We start from the raw sequence: 22,991 nt of genomic DNA on the forward strand, positions 1-22,991 counted from the left end.
CTTGCCTGCAGGTCGTCAGAGATAATAATTATCTACATAACGATCCTACTTGTATAAGTGCATGTTTGTTATTAGCTCTGGTGGATCTGCCACAGCTTTTTTTTTTTTGGCTTTATTTTTGCGGTGCACTGCGGTTTGGACTCTCTCACTTCCCGTAGTTAATGAATAACTGTCACCGCGCGTGCAGGTGTTTATCAGAATGAAATCGGTTTATTTATTGGAAACGTTCCAATATGTATCCTCATTGTTTTATACAGTGAAAAACTTGGGACTCCCCTCTTAAAATTAACGTTTTTCGACGTTGAATTACCAAAAAATAGTGTAGATGCCACATTTACCAAGCAATATTTTTGCGTGTATTCAAGCCCGTGATTTGATTTATAAGTCGGCTTAACTTCATTTTGAACTAATATATGCACAAAATGATTACAAATATTTGTTCCTAAGTGATCCTAAATATTACTTCTGTTTGAATATCAACCTAGGATTTGTTTTAAAGAAAACAGGATTATCTCAATGTAACATTTCAGTTACCAAAACTGGTTTAACAAGTCATACAATGTCCTTTGACTCCATATAAAAAATATGCAAGTTCATTTAAGAGTCACATGATGGGTTGTATGTTTAAGACACTGTTCATTGTACGACTCTTAATCTCCCGTGAATTCAAAGCACATTCATAGTAGAATAAAACCATCCATACACCACAATATGCAAAATGTTCTGACTGTGCCAGTCTTCTTTATTGAAGAATCCAAAAATGACTACAGGTGTTCCCCAGTTCATTTCAGGCCAGTGGTAAACTGATGTTGAACATGCTTTGCAATTCATGCAACAAGGCTACACAAAGTTGGAAGTGATCAAATGTCTGGAAGTTGAATATGGTTTGCACGCAATGACTGATTCCACATGCAAGCTGTGGCTGTCCTCTGCTTTCTGTCAACCAAGGTGGGTTTTGTTTCAAACTGGGAAGATTTAAAATTAAAACCACTAACGCCAAACACATGTACACTGGAGTCTTATGAACAGAGTCACTAACTGAATACAACAGAAACATCATGAGCAAGAACTGAAACAAACAGCAAATGCCCAATAAGAGCTTTATTAAAACACCAAATTTAACATGGGAATGCCACAAAAGCAAGTTTCAACACAAAAACTGCAGCACCAGAAAAAAAAGAAAAGCCAAAAACACAAAAATGAGCTTCTTTGAAGCCACTTTTAAAAAATACCCCAGGTGAGTAAATGCAAGCTCAACCATACAAATAACTCTTAAAGGTGTTCTACACTAAGACATTTAACCACTTGATGCAGACTTCGTCCTGAGATGGCACGACTTCCAGAGCACTTCAGGTTATACGGTCTTCTGCTGGCCCTTCTTTCCGATCAGCGACTTGTGGATGTGAGGGATAACACCTGGAAAAACAAACAGGACACACATAAACCACTTGCTGTTTAAACAAAAACGGGGCAGAAATTGAAAATACATACATAGAGCCAAAGCTCAAATCATTTTATTTGACACCAAGTCAAAAGCTGATACCATTGCTGAATAGAAAAGTCAATAAAACGGTTGGATCAGCATAAAATTAAACAGTTAATTAAAATGTACTTTACTCTTAATGTATAATTAATCGTGTTTCTCTTGTCATGTTAACTTCAAAATTAGTCATTTGTTTCTTTAAAAAAAATAAAATAAAAATTGCCCCGGTTTTATTATTTTTGATTATCAGCACTTTAATATACCGTACTATTTGGCGTCATTGCTACAACATTTTGTTTGGATGTGCACTGTATAGAATATAATCAGAATGACAAGATCTATATATCCAGCATTTTACAAAATTGACATTTTTATGGGCTCCATGGTTAATTTAGAATATCATAATCTAACATTCATCTAATCTAACACTCATCAGATTCAACTCTAATTCAATATGTAGTAGCCTCTTTGGTAAATACAACTTAATATGCCATCTATACAAAATACAATCAGAGCTTTGGGATAATGTCCACTTCTCAACGCCCCCCAGGTGCAGAATTGTTTTCCTACCTCCACCAGCAATAGTGGCCTTGATAAGTGAATCCAGCTCCTCATCTCCTCTGATGGCCAGCTGCAAGTGGCGTGGAGTTATACGCTTCACTTTAAGATCCTTAGAAGCATTTCCTGCCAACTCCAGGACCTAAAAAAGGGGCAAACCCGGGGTTAAATGTAAGGGGCGCATTAGACCACAGCAACAGCTTTACAAGAGCTCAGATAAGATCAAGGATCGAAGCTGTAAGTGGAGCTATCGTTACCTCGGCAGTGAGGTATTCGAGGATAGCCGCGCTGTACACCGCTGCAGTGGCTCCCACTCTGCCGTGGCTGGTGGTCCTGGACTTGAGGTGTCTGTGGATACGACCCACGGGGAACTGGAGCGATCACAACACAAGCGGGCATGAGTGCAGAGAAACAAAGGCTTCACTGGCCAGTCGGTGAGAGGCGGCCGCCGGCTAAGTAACCTTTGCGACGGCTGGTTGTTAGCTTGTGTTAGCACAGCCACAATGAATGAATTGTAGTGGACAAACCTGCAGTCCAGCTCTCTGCGAGCGCGAAATAGCCTTCGTCTTAGTCTTCCCGGAGTCTTTACCTGCTTTGCCACCAGCCTGGAAAATACAAGCATCACTTAGTTTGATGTAAGAAACCCACACATTCCCATGGAGTAACACTAAATAATTGAGCCCAATTTAAACATCCCTCCCCGGCTGGTAGAATCATTCTAATGCTAACTCAAGGCATCGTTAGCTAGCATGCTAAGCTAATATGGTATAACAGCTAGTGTTAGCGGCTAATAGTTAGCTATTCTCTGCTGGAGAGTGGCAGCTGCACCGCGTTTATCGCAAACACAGCGTCAACACAAACAGTCCGGCGCTCTCATATCTCGCTAAAACAACGCTAAATTCTTACCATATTTAAAATCTTCAAATAACTTCTAACACTGCAACACAAAAAACGAACGGCTTTCTGTTCGATAACGACTATTGGTTTAAACTACAACCCCCCCTCCTACAATGTTCCTTTATATATAGCCGACCTTTATCCGGGTAACTGCAGAAAGCACGCTAGCCAATCATATTCGGTCATGTGTTTCTTGGCACAGCGTTCATCCAATGAACAAGCGATGACCCCAATTTTGCGGGAAAAATGGAACGTTTCCGTTTAAAGTACTGACGGGTAATGTAGTTGTAATATTTGCATAGTCCGTCCCATTGTCTTTTCCATAATAACAGAAAAAAGTTAGTTTTTAATTGTGAAATCAGCATTATTTCACCAGCAAGTTATTCTTTTATTTGATTAAGAAATTAAAGTAATGACATAACATTTGAAGGTGTGTCTTCAAAAGTTCGAGTTAACTGAAAATATGGGAAACATCTGTTTGTTTGGAAAATTTCCATTTATCTCAACATCAACCATGACAAGCACAATCCTAACTAATAACATCAATGTGATTTACCATAATACATAAAACACCGTCCAATTTGCAATAAAATGTCAATATATTATAAAACTACAAAAAGTAACTCATTAGTAATAACATATCTGCAAAATTGACTCATTGTTTGATAATTTCCTATGTATAAAAAGAGCATTTCTGCACATAAATTGTACAGTTGATCACAGAGAGTTGCTGCTTTACCCTTTTATGGGAGTTTTTCATTCTCTCATTCTCTGGGTTTATTCTGGGTTTTGTGAATTTAGAGTTTTAGGAATGTAGGAACAGTTTACATTCTACAATTACAAACACATGGTGGTTATTTTATAGGCTGTTTCCATTGTATTTCTAGACTCAATATCTGACTGTATTTGACTACAATTAAGAGAGCAACAGAAAGGATTTAGTATTTTTCCACAGGAAATGTTTTTCTTGAAGTGAACATCATTTCAGTTCTCATTTGTTGGTGGTGTGGTCATGAGGAAACATAGTGTATATGAAACCTAGAGCTTTGAAATATTCTGCAAACAAGGGAACAAAAAAATCATAAAACACACATGATTAAAATACAAATTTATTATAGCTAGAAGTTTAAAAGTTTAAATGCTGTATCAAAAATGGACACAGATTTTAAAAAATAAATAAAAAAATAAAAATAAATTATAGTGCTCTGCAATCCATTTTAATACTTCATGTGAGTGATAAAGAGAGGCTTATTTTCCAAAGACGTTTGACCCAATCACCCATTCTCTAAACTCAATGTTCCAAACTGGATAAGCAGGATAAGTGTTTTTCACCACATAAGCAATTATATTAACGCTGAGTTAATTATAGTGTTGTAATTTCTTACTATAGCCACATGGGAGCAGTGAAGGCCCACTGTTGAATATACAGTATCCACTCCAAACACACCCATAACCTCACTTCCACTTCCCTATATCACTGTGACTACAAGGTTCTAGTGATAAATGTCATGTCAAGTTTCAGATGCAGAATATGTCACCACAAATCTGTGTTTTTTGCAGACTTATTGTTACTTTAAAAAAAAATCTGTGTATAACAAGTCTTCCAACTTTAAAGAAGTCCAACACTAAATCAGTGAAGTAGTCACAGTCGCTCATAATTAAAGAAACTGTGTGGTATGCAGACATTTTTTAGGGATACACTTCTAGAACGTTCTAGAGACATTGTCATTGAACTCACCATTTCTCTTTGGTATGAGTACACTTCACTCCCCCATAAGATTCCAGAACATTATTTTTTATATATTTAACTGTCTTTATCGTATTTATTCCTTTAATTTGTTAATCTGTGTGTGCAAAGAACGTCTGCTTTGTTTTGAGAGCAGTAGGAAAGGGTGGGAGTAGAGGGGAGAGGGAGGATGTTGTGGCAGATCTCCTCCACTCCCTCCTTCAACATCTGGAATCACGAGTCAACTTCACTTCAGTCTTCTTTGTTGATTTCAGCTCAGCCTTCAACATAATTCACTGCCACACCCTCTGCACGAACGACTATAGCCCTTCACCCATCACCACATCCATGGACTGAACCCTACCTCTACTGGTGGCAAGATTGTAGAACTGATCACCAACTTCAAATATCTCGGACTCATTATAGACAATAAATATATCATACTATCCATAAACTATCCCTACCAAGACTCCATGTCTGTATACATAAATTCAGTGCTCTTTCTGTTACCCCCTGTAACCTTAACCCCCCCCCCACACACCTATATTAACTACAATGGTAGAAGTAGTACTGTGATTCCACAATGAAAAAAAATACTCAATTACAAGTAAAAGTCCTGCTTTCAAAATATTAATTAGTTGTTAAACAGTACATAAGTACTGGCAACAAAATATACCTGGTGTATCATTAGTAAAAGTAGTTAAATGGCCCTATTTAACATATTTTTTAATAACATCCTGTATATAATATTGGAATATAAAACTCATTCATGAAAGTATTTTAATGCAGTTAAGGTAGAGCTCATTTTAAGAACATTCTGCTGGGTGGTCTTAATGGATTTTTTTTTTTTTTTAAACTGATCATATGCTTTACATGTAAACCATTGACCTGAAAAGTCATCAGTAACTCTAGCTGTGACATTAAGTGCAATATCTATATCTGGAATTTAGGAGAGTAGAAGTAAAAAATAGCACTTTTTCCAAAACCATGTGCCTCCCTACACCCAATCACTCAGACATGAACACTGTCACACATTTAAAATCAAATGACACTGATTACTCCCTAGATTCAGACTTACCTGTGTGAGTGCATACATGTGTATACACTGGCTGCTAATGGCAGTTATTGTTTAAACATGTACTCAAAAAAAAAAAAGATAGGCTCTTTTTCAGTAGTAGTAGTAGTAGTTTACATCAAATTAAATCAAATAGCCGACCAAATAGTCGAGCGCAGTCAAAACTGTTCGCTTCCTTTCATCAGGGACACCTGTGATTGTGGTATGAACTTAAATAACCTGCCATGCACCCCCTAGTGTTTTAGAGGAACATTACATTTAACCCAAATCAAACACATGGCTCCTACACTTATGTTGTACATTGCATTTTGGTTGGAAACCAGGAGAATTTTTTTTTTTTTAAATTAATAAAATAAAGTACACAGCAATAGAGAATACACAGTTATGCCTTCAATTCATCCATCTCAAGGTACTTAAGTAAAGGACTCCAAATTCTGTTGAACATTTGTGTTTTGTCCTTGCTAGAGAACCTTATCCTTTCTAAGTGCAACACATTAATCAGCTCTCTTTTCCACATAACATATGTTGGTGCGTTATCTGACTTCCACATAAGTAGAAAACGTTTTCTCGCTACAACCATACCATACGCAATAGCCTGACTTTCATACTTTATCATAGGTAACGGAAACCAGTCGATTTTTTAACGATCACTCTGCACATGCATCGTTCTGCACAGTGAAGCTCAGACATCAAGGAACAAGAAGCAAGAAAGATCTTTGAGTTGAGGGGGGCTTTAAAGGACAAAAAAAGGGGGGGGGGAAGGGGGATCAATTAAGAGACTCATTGTTTAATTTTGTTTTTTAATTATTGGCTGAAGGAACTCAGACAGAAAAGATTCTATAGATTTTCACTGGGTGATGTTTTATGGGGTTATAAATCAAGTTAATCCTGATATCAGCAACAGTTGAAGGAACAGTGACTGGTGAAGAGCCATTAATCCAGAGAGCCTCTTTTTTTTTATTCTACTTTACCTCAGTGCTCATGTTACAGGCTCCAGTCAGGGTGTGTTAGGACTCGATAAGACTATCCATGTGTGTATGCGTGCGTGTGTGTCTGTCTGTCTGAGACAACATGCACAGCTGGTAGTGGGCTGGTCACATCTAAATCACATACCATTCATTCTCAGGCATGCTCCCCTTTCAGCAGTCACTAACTCACTCTCTCCCTTGACCCCCTACCACGCTCGCTCATTCTCTCCTCCCTCCCTTCTCCAGTCACCGTCAATCACCTCTCAGTTCCTCCTGCTCTCTGTCACTTAGCTTTAAATGCTCTGTTTCTGACAGTTTTCAGAGTCTATTTGCCCTTCAGTATCCTTCCATCTGTCCCCATTTCCGCCCTCGGTTCCTCCACTTGTGGTTTTTTCATTTATTAGACGGCTCCTTCGATAACCCCCAAATGTCAGAGACCACTGAGAGTTTTGCGCAGGACGTTAGTCATCAGTTGAAAGTTTCGTTTTGGAGGAGAAACCACGGTTGCCATTGAAACAGGAAGCAGTAGTATCACACCAACTGCAACACCCAATAGTATTCTTAACTAAAGGTGAATTCAACTTTAAAAAATAAGCTTTATTACATATATGCAAAATTATGTTATATCTTGTCAGCTTTATATAACTTCTATACCATGCAACTGTATCCTGTTATATTATGATAGCTCACATTTAATATATTTATAGTGTGACAGTATATTTATATATATATATATATAAATATATATATATATATATATATATATATATATATATATATATATATATATATATATATATATATATATATATATATACAGTATATTTCTATGACATATTAATGACAGTTTTCATTTTTGGAAATATACACATCTTTATGAGAGTGTGATCAGATTCAGTTTCATGTCTGTGTGTTCAGTACAGAGCTGGGGTCGGGATGTGATTAGCCTAGCTTAGCATAAAGACTGGAAACAGAGGGAAACAGCTAGCCTGGCTCTGTCCAAAGTTCAGAAATCAACTAACCAACACCTCTAAAGCTCATTTACTGTACACAGTATAACTTATTTATTTAATTCACACTCAAACAGACATATAAAAACAACAATTTTTCAGTGAGCACAGGTTTTGGTATAGAGATCCATAGAGGCACAGTGTCACCAATTCTTGCAACCTGACTTTAATGAAGGGACTCATGGAAGCTGCACACAGTCACTGCACCCAGCTGTTATCTGTCAAGAAATAGTTCCAGCACACAATTAACATAATATCCCCAAAACCTACAAAATTTACATTTCTGTTTAAGTATGATAAGTATGTTAACTAATGAGCAATAGAGGAGTCAGTAGGAATATTTATCCAGGCTAACTGTTTTCCCTATGCTAAGCTAGGCTAACCACTACTTAGCAGTGGCACATGGCTTCCACCCTTTACTTGCATTGTTAGAAAAGTTGGCAGAGGATGAAAATATTCAATTTGCTATGAGTAAGAACTGACTCTTTCCTGTCCCCACCTCCAGCCACAATAAATCACACCTCAACCACATTCTTTGCAAATGTAAACAAAGTTATGGCCAACATACACTCCAACACACCTCTGATTGTGATATAGGTCTTATAGCAGCTACAAGCTAAACATTAAGTCTAGAGTGATTATATGTTATGTTTGATGTATCCAATCAATCACATTTATATATTCACCAAGAAGAATAGTGCATTTTTTTTTATTTTAAATTTTAAAAGTGAAAACAGAAGGATTTAGATTTAAAAATATTAAAAAAAATATTTAATTACCTACTTTATGTTTGGCATATTAACACGATAACTGAACATTTAACACAAGAACATAGAATAAAGGCTAAAAGTAATTTTTAATTTTATCATTATATAATGTTTAAGAGTGGCCTACCAAATTGGAGACATGACCTTTGCCAGTCCATATACACACTTCTGCTCTGGTCTAAATCAACCACTTTACATGTCCCACTTACACATATCCAAGTGTGAGATATTCCACTATAAATGTGACATAATGCAGCTGAAGTGCATTGGATTTATAGATTTAAAGCAAAGTGCTCATACGGAAAACAAAACACCATGGCCGACACAGAAGTTTGAAAAGCAAACAACATATTAACATATGTCTTCTACATGAGAGAGGGAAGTGGGTCAGGAAACCAGCAACAACCCACATGGGGAAAAACACGAGGATGAGACAGGAAGAGAGGGAGAGCTCAAAGGAAGACGGGATGGACAAAGAGCGTGAGAAAATGTGATGTCACTCAGCCTGCTGGGACCGTAGTAAAAACATAAAGAAAACAGAAATGTTTGGTGGGAAAAGACTCAGGAGATGTTCAAGTGGAAGCTACTGGGTTACTCAACTCAAAAACAGATATTTAATAAATGTAATCAAGCTGAATCATGTCATCTATATTTCAAGAAAACAAAAACAGTGAGCTAATTTATTAATGAATACCAACCAACACTAGGAATTCAGCTCTTTTGATTAGTCATAGTGTAATCTGATGACATCATCCCAAAAGCATGTGGGTCAATGAAGAGCATGAATATTCACACTCATTAGCATTAATAGGAAGATGGAGTTTATGTTGCTGCCTCTTTTGTTCTTAGCTCATGTTGCATCGCTCACACAGACAGAGTGATTGTGCGTGTGTGTGTGTGTGTGTATTCCAGCTCATCTACATCAGTGTGTGATTGTCCTTCTGTCTGCTGACCTCTTGTGTGTTTGTTTCATTGAAGCCGCCAAAGTAATGTGATATATAATAGAGAAAAGTTAATAGTGTAAAGCTACCACAATGGGTTTCTAGTGTTTATTAGCTTAAAATATATACAACATATCCAAATACACAAAAGTTTAAGATTAGTAGTAAGGATTTCACCATTCTAATGATGAGTAAAGACAGAAACCGAAGCAAATTTTCAACCTCACATAATTTGCATGATTTTGACTGCTGGAAAGTTTGTGTTGATTCCCTCCAAACAGCCGATGTAGCATCTATTACAGACGTTAGCTGTGAGCTGGCTAGCAATGGATATGTGTATGAGAGTGTTTGTTTCAGCTCAGACTTTGACTAATTTCAGAACTCACTAAAATAATAACTTCGTTATTTCCCCTGACTCTCTCTCCTTTTTCCTCTCGGCTCTTCATGAAGCACATTCTTAAAGCTAGCAGATACGCGCTAATTTTTCGCTCAAGTTGAAACATATTCAACTGGCACTTATGCGTCTTTGCGTCTACTTTTTCCAGTAAGTAACTCCACTTAAAACCAAAACCTTTCATATTAAACACTGTTGTTAGAAGTTGTATTTTAGAAATGTATCCACATCCCCCTTTTTTCCCGGTCTTTATGCTAAGCTAAGCTAACTAGGATTAATATCAATCCTCCTATCTCACTCTCAGAAAAAAAAAGCTAACGAGCATATTAACCCAAATGTTGAAATATTCTTTCGAAGTCAGATGTTTGATAAAACTTCAATTTAGATTACTTGAGAACATTAAGCTTTCCTCCTTAATAGTTTTCATGACCCGATAATAATGTGTGTCAACTGTTCTCTGAACCGGTCATCAAAGCTATTGTCTATGTTAAGCTAACTTAGCTCATTTTAAAGTTAAACGTTGATTATATGCAGAAGTGTAGAGATGGGAATGCTCGGGCACGTCCCCCAATAAAAACAGCCTTTATACACCACTGTAATTGTTGAGTGATACGTCTGGCAAAACTGTCTCCCTTTCTATTCTAAAAATGATTATTAGTCATGGCTGTTTCTGTAAGTTTCATACAGTCCCCAGTGCTAGTTTAAAGCTCCTGTGTGTAAACTGGTGCCGGCATCAGAAAAGCAGATTATGTATGGATATGAGTTAGATGAGTTAAATGAGTTGCCCCAAGCTTTCACAGTTCTATTATACAGTAAATATAGTGAAAAGTAAATTTGAAGTGGTTTTCAAATCCATCATAAAAATCCTTGTAATCTTATTCAGAGCTGTGATTCTTTCACACACTTATGCATGTGTGTATGATTACACCTCGAAGTGTTATGTTAGACATCCTTTAATATGACCTCCATCTATAGATCTGCAACTTCATCTTCTTTTTTTGATTCCCCCAAACCACAAATTTGTATTTACACAAATTCAATAATTATTATTTACACCAAACCACCCTTACGTGTACTCATTTCTTTTTCAATATCATAAAAGGTATTTTAAAATCATCTGGGAATCCAAATGCCAAATAAAACTTCTTTTTGATGAGACTTCACAAACGTGATTAATCCTCTTGTTGTCCTTGGGTCAAATTTGACCCAGGAAGACAACAGGCCTAAAAAATTGTATAATTGAATTTAAATGAGGCCTATTGACCATCAATTCCAAAAACGTGTAAAACCTGTGGTTTGAAGGGGTAAGACAGAATTGGGTAATCATTTATACCTTATGCTTTATAAAGAGGCAAACCAGATCAGGTCTACTTTGACCCAGGAGGGCAAAAGTTGGACAAAAGGTCGACAGGAAGACAACAGGAGGGTTAATATAAGGTTTACGGACCATGCCAATGCCTTTGAGAATGTCCATTGAACCGTAATACACTTACATTTACTGTTGGCCAACTGTAAACAGTACATATTGTTGTCCTTTCCGAATAATTACTTCACCATATGTGAACTGTTCCTTTAATGTGTGTACCGGCAGTTTGGATCCTAATATTTCCTTATATAAATTGACTGTTATTGTCTCATTGTTCTACCAACACAAATACTATACCCCAATCATCTGAATTTGCAATAATCAATTTTTGCATATTTGAGTATTTGTTTATGTTCTCTGTGTTTGGTTACATTTTTATCTATTGATATGATAATATGATGGGTTTTTTTATTTACTTTTGCTATAAACAATTTTGAATGTATTGTTTTTTTATTGTAAAATTACAATAAAGATGATCATTCAGACTATTTGTACGTATCCTTTAAATCTACAGAAAAATATGGGCCAATGTGTTGCAGTAAAAACATGGTTTATGTGTAAAATTACAGTATTTTAACGTATTCATCTTGTAAATTAACAGGACTTTACTGGCTATTGAGTTTTAGTAATAACACAGTAAAAATGGTAAATTACAAGTGATTACTGTGATAAGGGTACAGCACCCTATAGTAATCTAATTTAGTAATTTAATAAAATATTATAGTTAGAGAGAGGGGGGGGGGTTCTATATATGTTCTATATGTTTTTACATGTTTTCTAAAGTTGCAGTACATGATTTATCACACAGAGCTGCTGATATCAGAGACCAGGTTATATAGAAAAAAGATATTTCCTGCAAATCTATGTAACAAAAATGCATGACCTGATTCATTTGTTAATTATTGATGTTTCTATGCATCATCAACCACAGTTTTTATATGAGTTGACATGCCATAAGACTAACAGCACTTTACATTACAAGCCCTATATTGCTTCTGTGTAGGCTTACAGAGTGGAAAAACAAAGAAAATCTGAAAATGGCAGACCAAGCAATATTGCAACTCTCCCTCGGGTGGGGGAGGTATGATAGCTTCATTATAATCTCATAAATACAATGTGCACAATGAGTTAACCACTGACTGTTCATGGATTTTTACAACTGCATATAGTGAAAGTTAACCCCCCCCCCCCTCTCACAAACACATAAACATACACACAATCACTGGTCGCAGCTGGGTGACTAGTCCAGCAGGACTTTGACAGATGGTCCAATGGGACGCTGGAGAGGGAGGGAGGGAGGAAACAAGGGTTAAAGGAAGAAGGGATGGAGGGTGGAGAGGAGGGGACAATGCTAATGGATGCAGAAGTGTGTGTGTGTGTGTGTGTGTGTGGATGCAGGAGGGGAGTCATCTGGTCCTGAAAGAATGGAAGAATAAGAATGGGTTATAAACCTCACGGGAGGCATGAGGGGGACAATGTAGTCCTGCTGACGCTGCATTTGCACTTATATAGACCTTTAGACACGTGTGTGTGTTCAGTTCATACACACAAATACACACACAGGAACACACTGGAACCTCTACACACTTTGTTTGGCTTCCTTGTAGTTTCTCATTACTGTAATGGAGAGTGAAGATCAGCTCCAATTGAATAAATTCAATCAGCATGTCAGGAGCTCTCATTCATGATAAATGGGACATTAATTGGATCACACAGAGCTTTGTGATTGGTTGTTGTTTTGATTCAGAAAAATTAGTCTGCACTACTCTGATTGGTGCTTTTTAGCGTCAGTAACTTTGTGTTTCCAGTCAATGAACAAACAGAAGCCCCGCCCCCGCGATGTCACTCAAAAATACTCGCATTGTGGCCGCGCCCCTCTTACTATACCTCCCTCGCGCTGGCTGCACGAGCTGCACCCTGCCGAAACCCCCTCAGCCAGGTGGAGAGACACGCGGTTTCACACATCCGGTTATTACCTATCAAAATAAAACTCATTAAACGATAATGTTCTTGTTGGAAGATATTCTTTTATTAGTCCCACGGTGGGGACATTTACAGTATCGCAGCAGCAAAGTTGATAGTAAAAATAGAAAGAACATCAATAAAAAAAGAATAAAGAACAATAAATAATAAGTAAGTAGCTACAAAAGTATTAAAAACGATAATAAAAAAAATATAGTAAAACAATTATAACATTATGTACAAGACGTGTAAATAAAGATGTGTATTTAGAAAGGATTATGAATGTATTTAAAAAATAATTTACATGTCTGCTTCCAGCAAACATGTCAGTATGTCTACTTTATAGTAGGCTACTCATTTATATTTACAATATGATCAAAACTAGGCAATGTACATTAAATGAATGGCTTCTTTACTCATTTTCATATTGCTTGCTGTTTGTTAGCGCATTTTACTCCTTTGACAACAATTGCATATTAAACAAGTTATCCAAAGCATCAGTTCATGTTGAGGCAAGGATTTTAGAAAAACTTGAGATCATAAACTGAATAGCTATCCTCCCAAAACCACAGCGGAAAGTGTCTGGTTTTCATATCTTATTCGCTGTTCAACTATTCTAAATTCTATGTTTTTCTGACAGTTCTTAAAATCAACTGTCTATAAACTCATCACAGCAAACTAAACTCTTAACTCAAATAACTGTCTCACAATTAGCATGAGATTACTCAGTTAACCAAAACATGTGCCAAATTCCTGGCAACATAACCTTTGTGACCACATGTTGGGATGTTTGGAGAACATAAATATTACATCGTGGCAATTATAAAAGTGAAAGTCCAGGATTCATGTTGGACATGTAAATTGATCATCGCGTCATCTGTAGGTATTTCTCGATGTCCGGGGTTCATCGTCTGTTGGCGGCCACAATGTTGTGTAAAGATAAATTCTCTTCACAAGATCATGACATCGCGAGATCCATCAGCATAGTGAATCCAGCTGTCTTGTAAGGTAAGATGCTGATAGACAGTAATAGACAGATAGTTCATCCAATCACCTGCCAAGTATGTCTTTGAAAGTGCCTTCCCTTTTCCAAACCACCTCTCAGACGGTTCTGTGTAACAAACCATCTGGTGTGTCTGGTTAAACTTCTCTGACCTATTTAACAGATAGATTTTAGCAAGTTAAACACAGCTGCAGCTAATATAATAATGTCAGCAAGTTTAAGTATGCAAATTTGCCTGTTCAATAGGTCTGAGATATGACCTTTTCACAGTGTTTAATTACCCGTATTGTTATTTATTTTATTCATTGAGTTATATATATTAATCGGTTGAATGCATGCTCAAACCTACAAACTGGTAGTCCTCATTTGCCCAATTATTCTTCTATTCAACAAAGAATCTTTAATCTTTCAAGTAAATATCCTGGGAAATTATTAGGTAATTATGACCTGTGAAATAATGTGTTACCATACTCTTCACCATGTAGCCAGGAGTTGTGTTTTTGGGCACAAATAGGCCTACTGGAAGCTCTGAGATCAGATTTGAGTCACTGGTGAACAATAGTGAATGTAGGAGCAGCTCTTTGTCGCAGAGACATCACTCCCAAAAGACCAACAAAAGGTAAACACACACACATTAAAGAGGTTAATAATCAAATAGACTAGTCTAAAGTATTGTATTACGTCAGGAATATTGTTTTTTTATTCATTTATCTGCGGTGTCTGAAAGCAGTCATGTACACAGCTGTGGTCACAATAGAGTGAACAAAGCTGGGATGGTTTTTTTATTGTTCTTTGTGGTAATATTTGTGCTTTTATTCAGAAGGGGGAAAGTCGCTGCTGATTTCCTGTAACGCTGTTGTGACACTCGCTAACTTGACGCAACTTCCTCGTAAGATTGACAGCTCGAACCACGGCTCTGGTTCAGTAGTGGAGACGGTGGGTCCCGTTGTGTTGTGTGAGTGAAGCAGACACAACTCACGGCGTTTACTGCTTTTTTTTTCTCAGCTTCACTCGGTACTTTCAAACAAGTTTTGCGTGGAGGAGCGCTCGGCTTTGGGACTTTATAAGGACCTACGGGGTATGAAAGTGAAGAGGACCCTTCCAACAAAGTAAGAAGAGGGAGGCGGACCTGTACGTTTGATGGCTGCTGGGGATGGAGCCCAGCTGCCGGCCACAGTAGCGGCCAGCCGCAGCGTGGAGAAAGCGCTGGAGGACGCTGCAGCCAGCGGGGCTCTCAACCTGTCCAACCGAAAACTGAAGGAGTTTCCTCGCAGTGCCAAGAACTACGACCTGTCCGACATTACACACGCAGGTCAGTTTAACTGTCGCTTGTTTTCTTTAAATGTAACAAAGCAGTACTAGCGAGCTAGCTGTTATTATGAGATGCGCCTTTTGTTTTACCGCCACCTGCCTCTGTCTTCTACGGTGAGGACGCATCCTTCCGCAGCTGCCACTCATTAGTAGTTACGCAGTTTCATTTCTTCCTAACGACTGTTACCATTAAACCTCCTCAAATGTGAAGTTTAACTTGTTTTAAATCATGAGAAACCACCTTATACTTCGGCCGACGTCTACTCCACCAAACTGCTGTTGTTTCAATAAGAAGTCAATAATTCCAATGGGCTCATAATGTTAGTTTTCTTTTAATAAACTGTACTAGCTAAGTGTTGTCATTAGCATACAGTGCTCACCGCTCATAGCGTTATCTTTAAGTCAAACTCTTTGCTTTGTTGTGTATATCAAAGTTATTTTATGGGGTATTTATTTCCCCCCTTTAAGTAAAACCATATATAGTTCCTGCTTTGTTAAAGAAGTTGGGTGTTGCTCGCTTTAAGTGGATTTCAAAGAAAAAAAAGTAGTAACATAAAAAAAAAAAAAGTTCCTCTTCTTAAACCCTTAGTGGGTCAAAAATGACCCGATGAGGTTGTTTTCCTGCAATCTCTTTTTAATGAAAAGTTATCATTTCATATTCCATCTATTCCCCGAAAAACACGTTATTGATATCATGTCATTTAGATTTTTAACTTACCTTTTATACATTTTACGAAACTCTATTTTTTTTTTTTTATTACTACCCTAAGCTTCCATAGGTGGGTCAAAAATGACCATGGGAACCTTTGTTTCTTATCAACTGTGTCAGGAATATATATTTTGTGGACCACACAGATTATATATACATGTTCAAAAAGTGAAAAATAAAAATATTTCGAGCCTGAAATCAAACAAAATATAATACAAATGATTATTCTTAACCAAAATGACAAAAGTGGCATAAAAACACATTTATTCTAACACGGGCCATTTTTGACCCGCTTATGGAAGAGTGTAGGATCCAGTCACTCGTGCATCTAAGGGTTAACCCACTCTGAGCCTTTGTATTTAAGGTGAGCTCTTTCAGTTGAGTTTTGTGTCACAGGTTTAAATGCGGGGGCTTTAACTTAAAACTTGTTATTTTGAGTGTCGGGCTCATACAGTGACAGCAGGCCTGACTGTCACTCTATGTCATGTAGCCGACTGACTTACACAGGATGTTATGAAGTGTTGTTGCCAACGACAACAGAGAGTGAAACCTAATGGCGAGGCAAGGTATGGATGACATTGTGGATTAAAGGGAAGCTACCTTGGCCTCGCCTTGTTGAAAAGAGGATTACCCCCCATCCAGGTTTATTGAAATCAATCTGGCCACGCTGCAATTTATATCGACACCCCCATATCCTCTGCTGCTGCTGCTGCTTTTCTGTGCTCCGGTAATTATGACCATCTGCTCATAACAAGCCAAGGTCTAGGCCCCTGTGGGATGTGGAGGCCTTGAACACACGTAAACACACACGCACACACACCTGCCTCTAGAGCAACCCAACCCTAATGACTATGGAAGTGATGGATACATCCCATACTTATAATGACACTTGATAAGGTGTGTTTATCCAAGTGCAGGTTCTTGGATAAACAACTAATCTAGCTTGGGTGAGTCATTAAGAACTAAAGGCTACTCTTAAGGTTTAAGGCATCTAGAGGATCTTCGGAGAGGATTTAACAGTGTGTCAGAGGTCTTGGAAAGGGTTCTGTGTGGTTTTAGGGGTGAGTGAGATGCTTCTGGGAATCCTTGAGGAAGTTTGTTACTTTAAGAGGTCCAGTAGGGGTCATAAAGAGGTTGGGGAACCTGCAGAAATTGGGGAATTCCAGGGAATCTTCAGAAAAGTGAGAAACAGATATCTTTCTCTTCTAATAAGTCATTTGTATGTTAGTTTTTAGGTTGAACTGCAGTAGAACGTTGGCACAGTGATCGTTTAGCCTGTGACTAATAACATGAATCATGGCTACATTTCAATCGAGTGTGACATTGCAAACAAGAAACAACCACAGCTTGAAATTGAAGCCAATACTGAAGTTGCGTAAAGTGCTGATCACTGATGGTTGCTAGGCGCTGGCTCCAATAGACTCCCATTCAAAAGCATCAACTTCTCTCATAAAATAGTAAAAAAAATTTCAATTCGTCTTTATGGTCTCAATTGCTGTATTCAGACCTTCTAATAAGTGAGCTGGTGGTCATTTAGGTAATTATTACTCTGTTAATTAGATTTAAAGACTTATAGTTAGGCCTGTCACAATAATTATCGACTTATCGTACAATAACATAATTATCAACATCATCATGTCTATGGACTTATCATATGATACATGGATATGACCGTGATCTTTTTTTGGACCTCTGTATTGCCACAATTCACAATAGTGGGTAAGTTGCTTAATTTAATATTAGTTAACAATGATAATTGCTGTGTTAGTGCAATTTTGATAAGTAGCTAATGTTAGCGCAAGTGTGCTTATTTGGAAGCTCCTTGCTCCAAATGGTATAGATAGCGCAGACCACACAATACACCGCCACAGCTTCTCCTGCTTTGACAAATCAAAAGTAAAGTAAAATATCGTCAACAAGAATTTTCACTTTCCATTGGCTACTGATTTCCATGAATGAGTGTGTGAGTGGTTTATTCCAGTCAGGACAGTTGATAAACTCTCCAAGTACTTGGAGGAATCTCATCACTAACCTGCAAACTGTACAGAGCGGCTGCTGACATCACCGTGTTTCAGCTGCTGACTCATTTGTTATTTGTTCAGCTTTAATTTCTAGGCTGCCTCTATGAGCCAAATAATACACACTGAGGCTTGAATACATGTTTTTGCAGCAGCTGGACTATCTTTGTGCTAATGTCTAGTATTAGTGTGATGGAGAGCTCTCAGTTTCACTCAGATACCTGCTAGTTATGTGTGTCTGTGTGTCTGTGTGTGTGTGTGTGTGTGTGTGTGTGTGTGTGTGTGTGTGTGTGTGGTGACAGTCCTGGCTGATTCACCACACTGTCACGGTGGTATTCAGGTACGGTCTCGCCAAGTTGGGATTGAAACTAATCCTCTTGTCAAGTGAAGGAGGACAGAGTGAGCTAAAGTATGATATATTACAAGCACACCGAGAGCTAAACACTATCCACTAATAACAGTTAAATATGAGTGAAGTGCAGTTATACAGCTTAATGTTAATGTGAGCACAGACTTTCCTCAGAGCTCAGCAGTGAGTGTTTTTAGTCGCGCTGAGGCCAAAAGATTGAAGGGAACAAAGAGCATTACATCATCCTAACACCTAATAAGCTTTAGCCAGCTAAGTAACAAAGAGGATCACATTGTTTGTAATGAGCAGAGAAATGAGAAGAGAAAATGCAGTAGGAGTAAACATCCTCCTAGAACAGAGTAGCTACACTTCATTCAAAGTTTACAGAAGACTCAACCATTTCAATTGTTAGCAGTCCAAAGAAATATACAGTTAGGAGAGGATGTATTGAAAATCCCCCGAAAAAATACTGCTTTAAAATAAAGCTCCATCTATGTAGGTATTGTGCTTTATCATACTCTATTACATAATGGTTTTTAGGATTGGGCACAGTGACCATATGAGATTATGCTAATGTGTCTACTGAGATTGTGATACATTTATATCATGGAGTCTCTCCCTTTTAAACAATATGGCTGACAGTAACATATATATTTGTGCAATGAAAAGACCAAAACCAAAGATGTGTGTCAGTTTTTGTCAGTAGTTTTTAAAAAAGGTCTCACTGCTTACTGTGTTTTTTTTAACCAATGATACTCAGACAAGAGGAAATAGTGCTTTTGTTGAGGGACTATTTTCAGCAGTGGAGTAATACAGGTGTGGTGCTCTGCTGAGTATTTACAGCAGCAGAACAGTGTGTGTAGAACTCATGGATGTATTATAAGAGCTGGATGGCCCAAAAGCCATTACTCCTAGTGGTCACTTGCAGTATTGCAGCTAAGAAGAAGAAATCCCTCTGCAGCCAAAAAAAACACCCCCACACACACACACACACACACACACACACACACACACACACACACTCACATGCACAAAAAGTCTCATACAAAATCGAAAAATGAAAGGAACCCCCTTCCCTCCCAAAAAAGTCCCATGTGATGGAGTAGTGCACAGTGTATGTAGGTGGTGTGCTCCTGCAGTAAGTAATGTGCTATGTGCATGTGATTGAGAACAGGGGAAATATTTAACTGGAATTGTAATAAATCTGCATGTTTTAACCAACATTATGCTACAACATGTTTTTTTCTAACTACCCTGTTAAAGTTCCCTGTTATAGGCTAACATGCAATTTTATAAATTTCTGTGAATTCCCATATATTCCCCTTAATTCCCATGGAAAGAACCCTGGTCACATAGCATAGAAGCAAACCTGAGCAATTCTTATAGGATTGAAGGGTGCTGATATCCAACTCTTACAGTATACATCTGTGGCAGAGAAGTGAGTAAACTGTCTCCTGTCAGTTAATTACTGGGTCTTAAATACAATAAGCAGGACTGCTTGGTGGTGTAGCTTCAGCCAGATAAAGTACTTGATATGTGTGTTTAAGTTGCTGGATGAGTTAAAAATAGACATTCTTAATTAGACAGTCTCAGTTTTTAAACTCAGTTACCAGCAAGTAATTTAAATGTGATAATCTTTCAATATAAAAGTGAATACAGTGTACTGTGGTAGATGATTTTAACCATATCTAATATAGCTTTACAGTTTATTTGATAGGAGAGTGTCCATACTGACTCTCCTCTGAGCTCTGCTTTGTTCTCATTGACTTGAGTGTTGGACAGTTAGTGTGTAGCTAGTCTGAGCTTATTGTTATATGAGAGGACCGATGAGAAGCATCACTGAGCTGAATCTATGAGGAGCTGCAGAGTTTGGTTGTTATTTCTCTGTGGGTTTGGAATTCCAACCAGCTCTCAGCAGCACATAACGTCCACTCGTTGTCAAAAATTAGCCTTAAACGTCCTCAGAAAGCATCCTGCTCAATCTGTGCTCCTCTGTTTATCATGCAAGAGACCAACGCTGAGCTGCTGAGGCTGTTTCTTCCACATTTCCACATTTAAACATTGAAACATCAACATTTCCAGGAGTAAAGACACAGCTCTGCATGTCCACAGTGAGCTTCAGCGTTTCAGTGTGTATGATTCAACTGGAGCTCTGTTGTTTTTATAGAAAGATACGATGATGTTTGAGCTGTGTTTATGATAACATCAGGCCCCCCACCCCCCTTCTTTTTTCTTCTTCCCCAGTGGAGCAGCTTCCCTCAGGAAGGTCAAAGGTTCACACACACACACAGACACACACATACACACACACAAAGAAGGAGACTTGGCTTGCCTCTTGCAGTGTTTCCCGGTAGCCCAGAGCGGTTGGAGGGAACAAAGCCCAGCCATTGTATGCTGTGTGCACCTTGTGGACTCACCAGTCTGTGCTCTATATATCTATATATATATGTATTATAGCAGTCTTTGATGGATATACACAGCTCACCTCTGGGCAAACACTTTCATGATTCTGTGTAGTTTTTTTTTTTTTTTTAAAGGACGGTGATATCTGTGCTCTCGGCCTGAGGCTGATCCTAATATTGTGATCTCTTTCATATCAATAACTGAAGGGAACGTGTGAATAATCTTATTAAATGAAAGTCACATGCTCCAGTCTGTTTGGAGTTGATCTGCAGAGGAAAAATAACACTGGAGAAACAATTTGACATACATTTCACTGAAATGAAGTCATCAGTTAGAGGCAGACTGTGTTTTTCTTGTTGCCGATAGTCTTACAAAATGACTGCAGCAATCAGTGAAAAGCTGTGTATCTGTATAAAGGTTATGTTTATTTCATATTTCCTGCAGCTGCTGTTCTTGTCAGACTTGTTTCTAACAGGAGAAGAGACGGTCTCCACTTTCAAGAGCATTAAGAAAATCATTTACAATCAGGACCTTACCTTACCTATATCCAATCATTCTCCAGTTGGAGTAGCGACTGAAATGTAGGTGTGAACAGTATTAATAAGCTAGAAACACCAATACAGCATGAATTCTAGAGGACTAGTACTGCTGGTGGATCTCATGTGAGTTGTAATAATAGTTTGTTTTTCTTGATAACAGAAAACAGAGCAGAACGTTTAAGTAACCTCCTGTCATGAAACAACTGAATCAGCAATGACTCCATAACCCCCACAACTCCTGATTATTTCCATTATTGATTAATCTGTACTATCATATGTGAAGAAGCTGGAAATGTTTGATAAACGACTCCAATAAGTAATTGCAACACAGTATTTTGCATTATTTAGTTTTGGGGGAATCTTCTGGTTTCCCGTGCTTCATCCACAGTGGGAATGATTAATGAGAGCTTTGATTTTTTTTTTCTTTAGTTATGGATAAGTATTGTTGATATATTACTTAAATTAATAAGTAAAACATACAAGGTACATATGATCAGTAAATGAGTTATTCATTGCTGCCAACAATGTCTTTTCTATAAGCCTGTAAGTTCAGTTCAGTTTTATTGTCATTCATAAGTGTTAAAAACATGAAGGGTTATTCAGGTCCAGCAGCATAGAGAACATTAAAAATACACCTTAATATAAATAATTCAATAACCTAAAAACCTATGTTAAATAGGTTGAATTATTTATATTAGGGTCTATTTTATTTAATTTTTATAACTATAATTATGACTGCATCAACAAGGAATTAAGTTTCAGTCAGTCTGTCAAAACGTCACATGAAATGTTCATCTTATAATAATATATGTATAAATATCATTATTACAGTATTGTCTGAAATGTTTGACTCATCCTGCATTCAGACACTCTTCACTGTTAATAGCTAACAGAGTAATACGGAGGGACAGGAAGAGATGTGTGTTTGGATATCAGTGAACAAAAACTTTGTTGTCATTTCCAAACAACGTGCTATCTCCTTCCTTATTCTCCTCCTGATCTAACAGCAGGTGACAACAGGAGGTGTGAGGCTCTGTTTCTCTCTGCAGCTTCATAGCTTGCTAAACCCAAAGCCCCACACATTTTTTTTTTAGCAGTCCAATCAAATGTGAAGGTTTTGATTTTAATCCCTCTTGTAACTGTACACCACTCTAATATTCTGTTACAAACATCACAATACAGAAGCTAAAGCTGCTCTAACTTCTATTGTTTTCAAGCAGCTACACAGCTCCCTATACAGTGGCAACACTAAATATTTATTATAGTAATATTTAAGAATAGGAAAGGGTTAAATCTAGCTGAGTATAGGTTATACAAGCTGGGACAAAAAGTGCAGTCACTTACCAACATTTGACATAGATCTACACACAGAGCTACACACACAGCAGTTAAATTACAATGATGTACATGGTGCAGCAACTCTATACCAGCTGGTTACATAACGTCCAGTGTTAGCCAGGTACACAACACTAATAAGATCCAACCACAGCTGAGCTCAGTGTAATAATGTCC

At 37.7% G+C, this 22,991-nt stretch overlaps 2 protein-coding genes across 5 annotated transcripts in view; one reads left to right on the forward strand and one right to left on the reverse strand.

Annotated features, from left to right (window-relative positions):
* Nucleotides 1-729: 729 nt before the first annotated feature.
* LOC134005685 (histone H2A.Z) lies at nt 730-3,044 on the reverse strand. The gene is made up of 5 exons (XM_062444656.1): nt 2,948-3,044; nt 2,569-2,646; nt 2,299-2,412; nt 2,054-2,183; nt 730-1,416 (listed from the first exon to the last, which is right to left on the reverse strand). The coding sequence occupies exons 1-5, from the start codon at nt 2,948-2,950 to the stop codon at nt 1,355-1,357; spliced, it is 387 nt and encodes a 128-aa protein (XP_062300640.1). The 5' UTR covers nt 2,951-3,044; the 3' UTR covers nt 730-1,354.
* Nucleotides 3,045-14,133: 11,089 nt separating this feature from the next.
* lrch4 (leucine-rich repeats and calponin homology (CH) domain containing 4) overlaps nt 14,134-22,991 on the forward strand; it is a 51,237-nt gene continuing 42,379 nt past the window's right edge. For 3 of the 4 annotated variants that reach the window (XM_062444355.1, XM_062444356.1, XM_062444353.1), the window contains exon 1: nt 15,056-15,462. In XM_062444355.1, the coding sequence (XP_062300339.1) occupies nt 15,291-15,462 (172 nt within the window). In that variant the 5' untranslated portion in view covers nt 15,056-15,290. Of the gene's footprint in view, nt 14,156-15,055; nt 15,463-22,991 lie in introns of those variants that run through there. The other variant, XM_062444354.1, reaches the window with a different exon arrangement.

This window comes from Scomber scombrus, chromosome 23 (assembly GCF_963691925.1).
Source record: "Scomber scombrus chromosome 23, fScoSco1.1, whole genome shotgun sequence".
In the NCBI taxonomy this organism is placed as follows: Eukaryota; Metazoa; Chordata; class Actinopteri; order Scombriformes; family Scombridae; genus Scomber; species Scomber scombrus.

What these genes read in the sequence shown, in the direction of transcription:
- LOC134005685 (XM_062444656.1), bottom strand. An exon ending in CGCAGAGAGCTGGACTGCAG is followed by an intron (nt 2,413 to 2,568) that starts GTTTGTCCACTA and finishes TGATCGCTCCAG; the next exon opens with TTCCCCGTGGGTCGTATCCA. An exon ending in GGCCACTATTGCTGGTGGAG is followed by an intron (nt 1,417 to 2,053) that starts GTAGGAAAACAA and finishes TTGTTTTTCCAG; the next exon opens with GTGTTATCCCTCACATCCAC.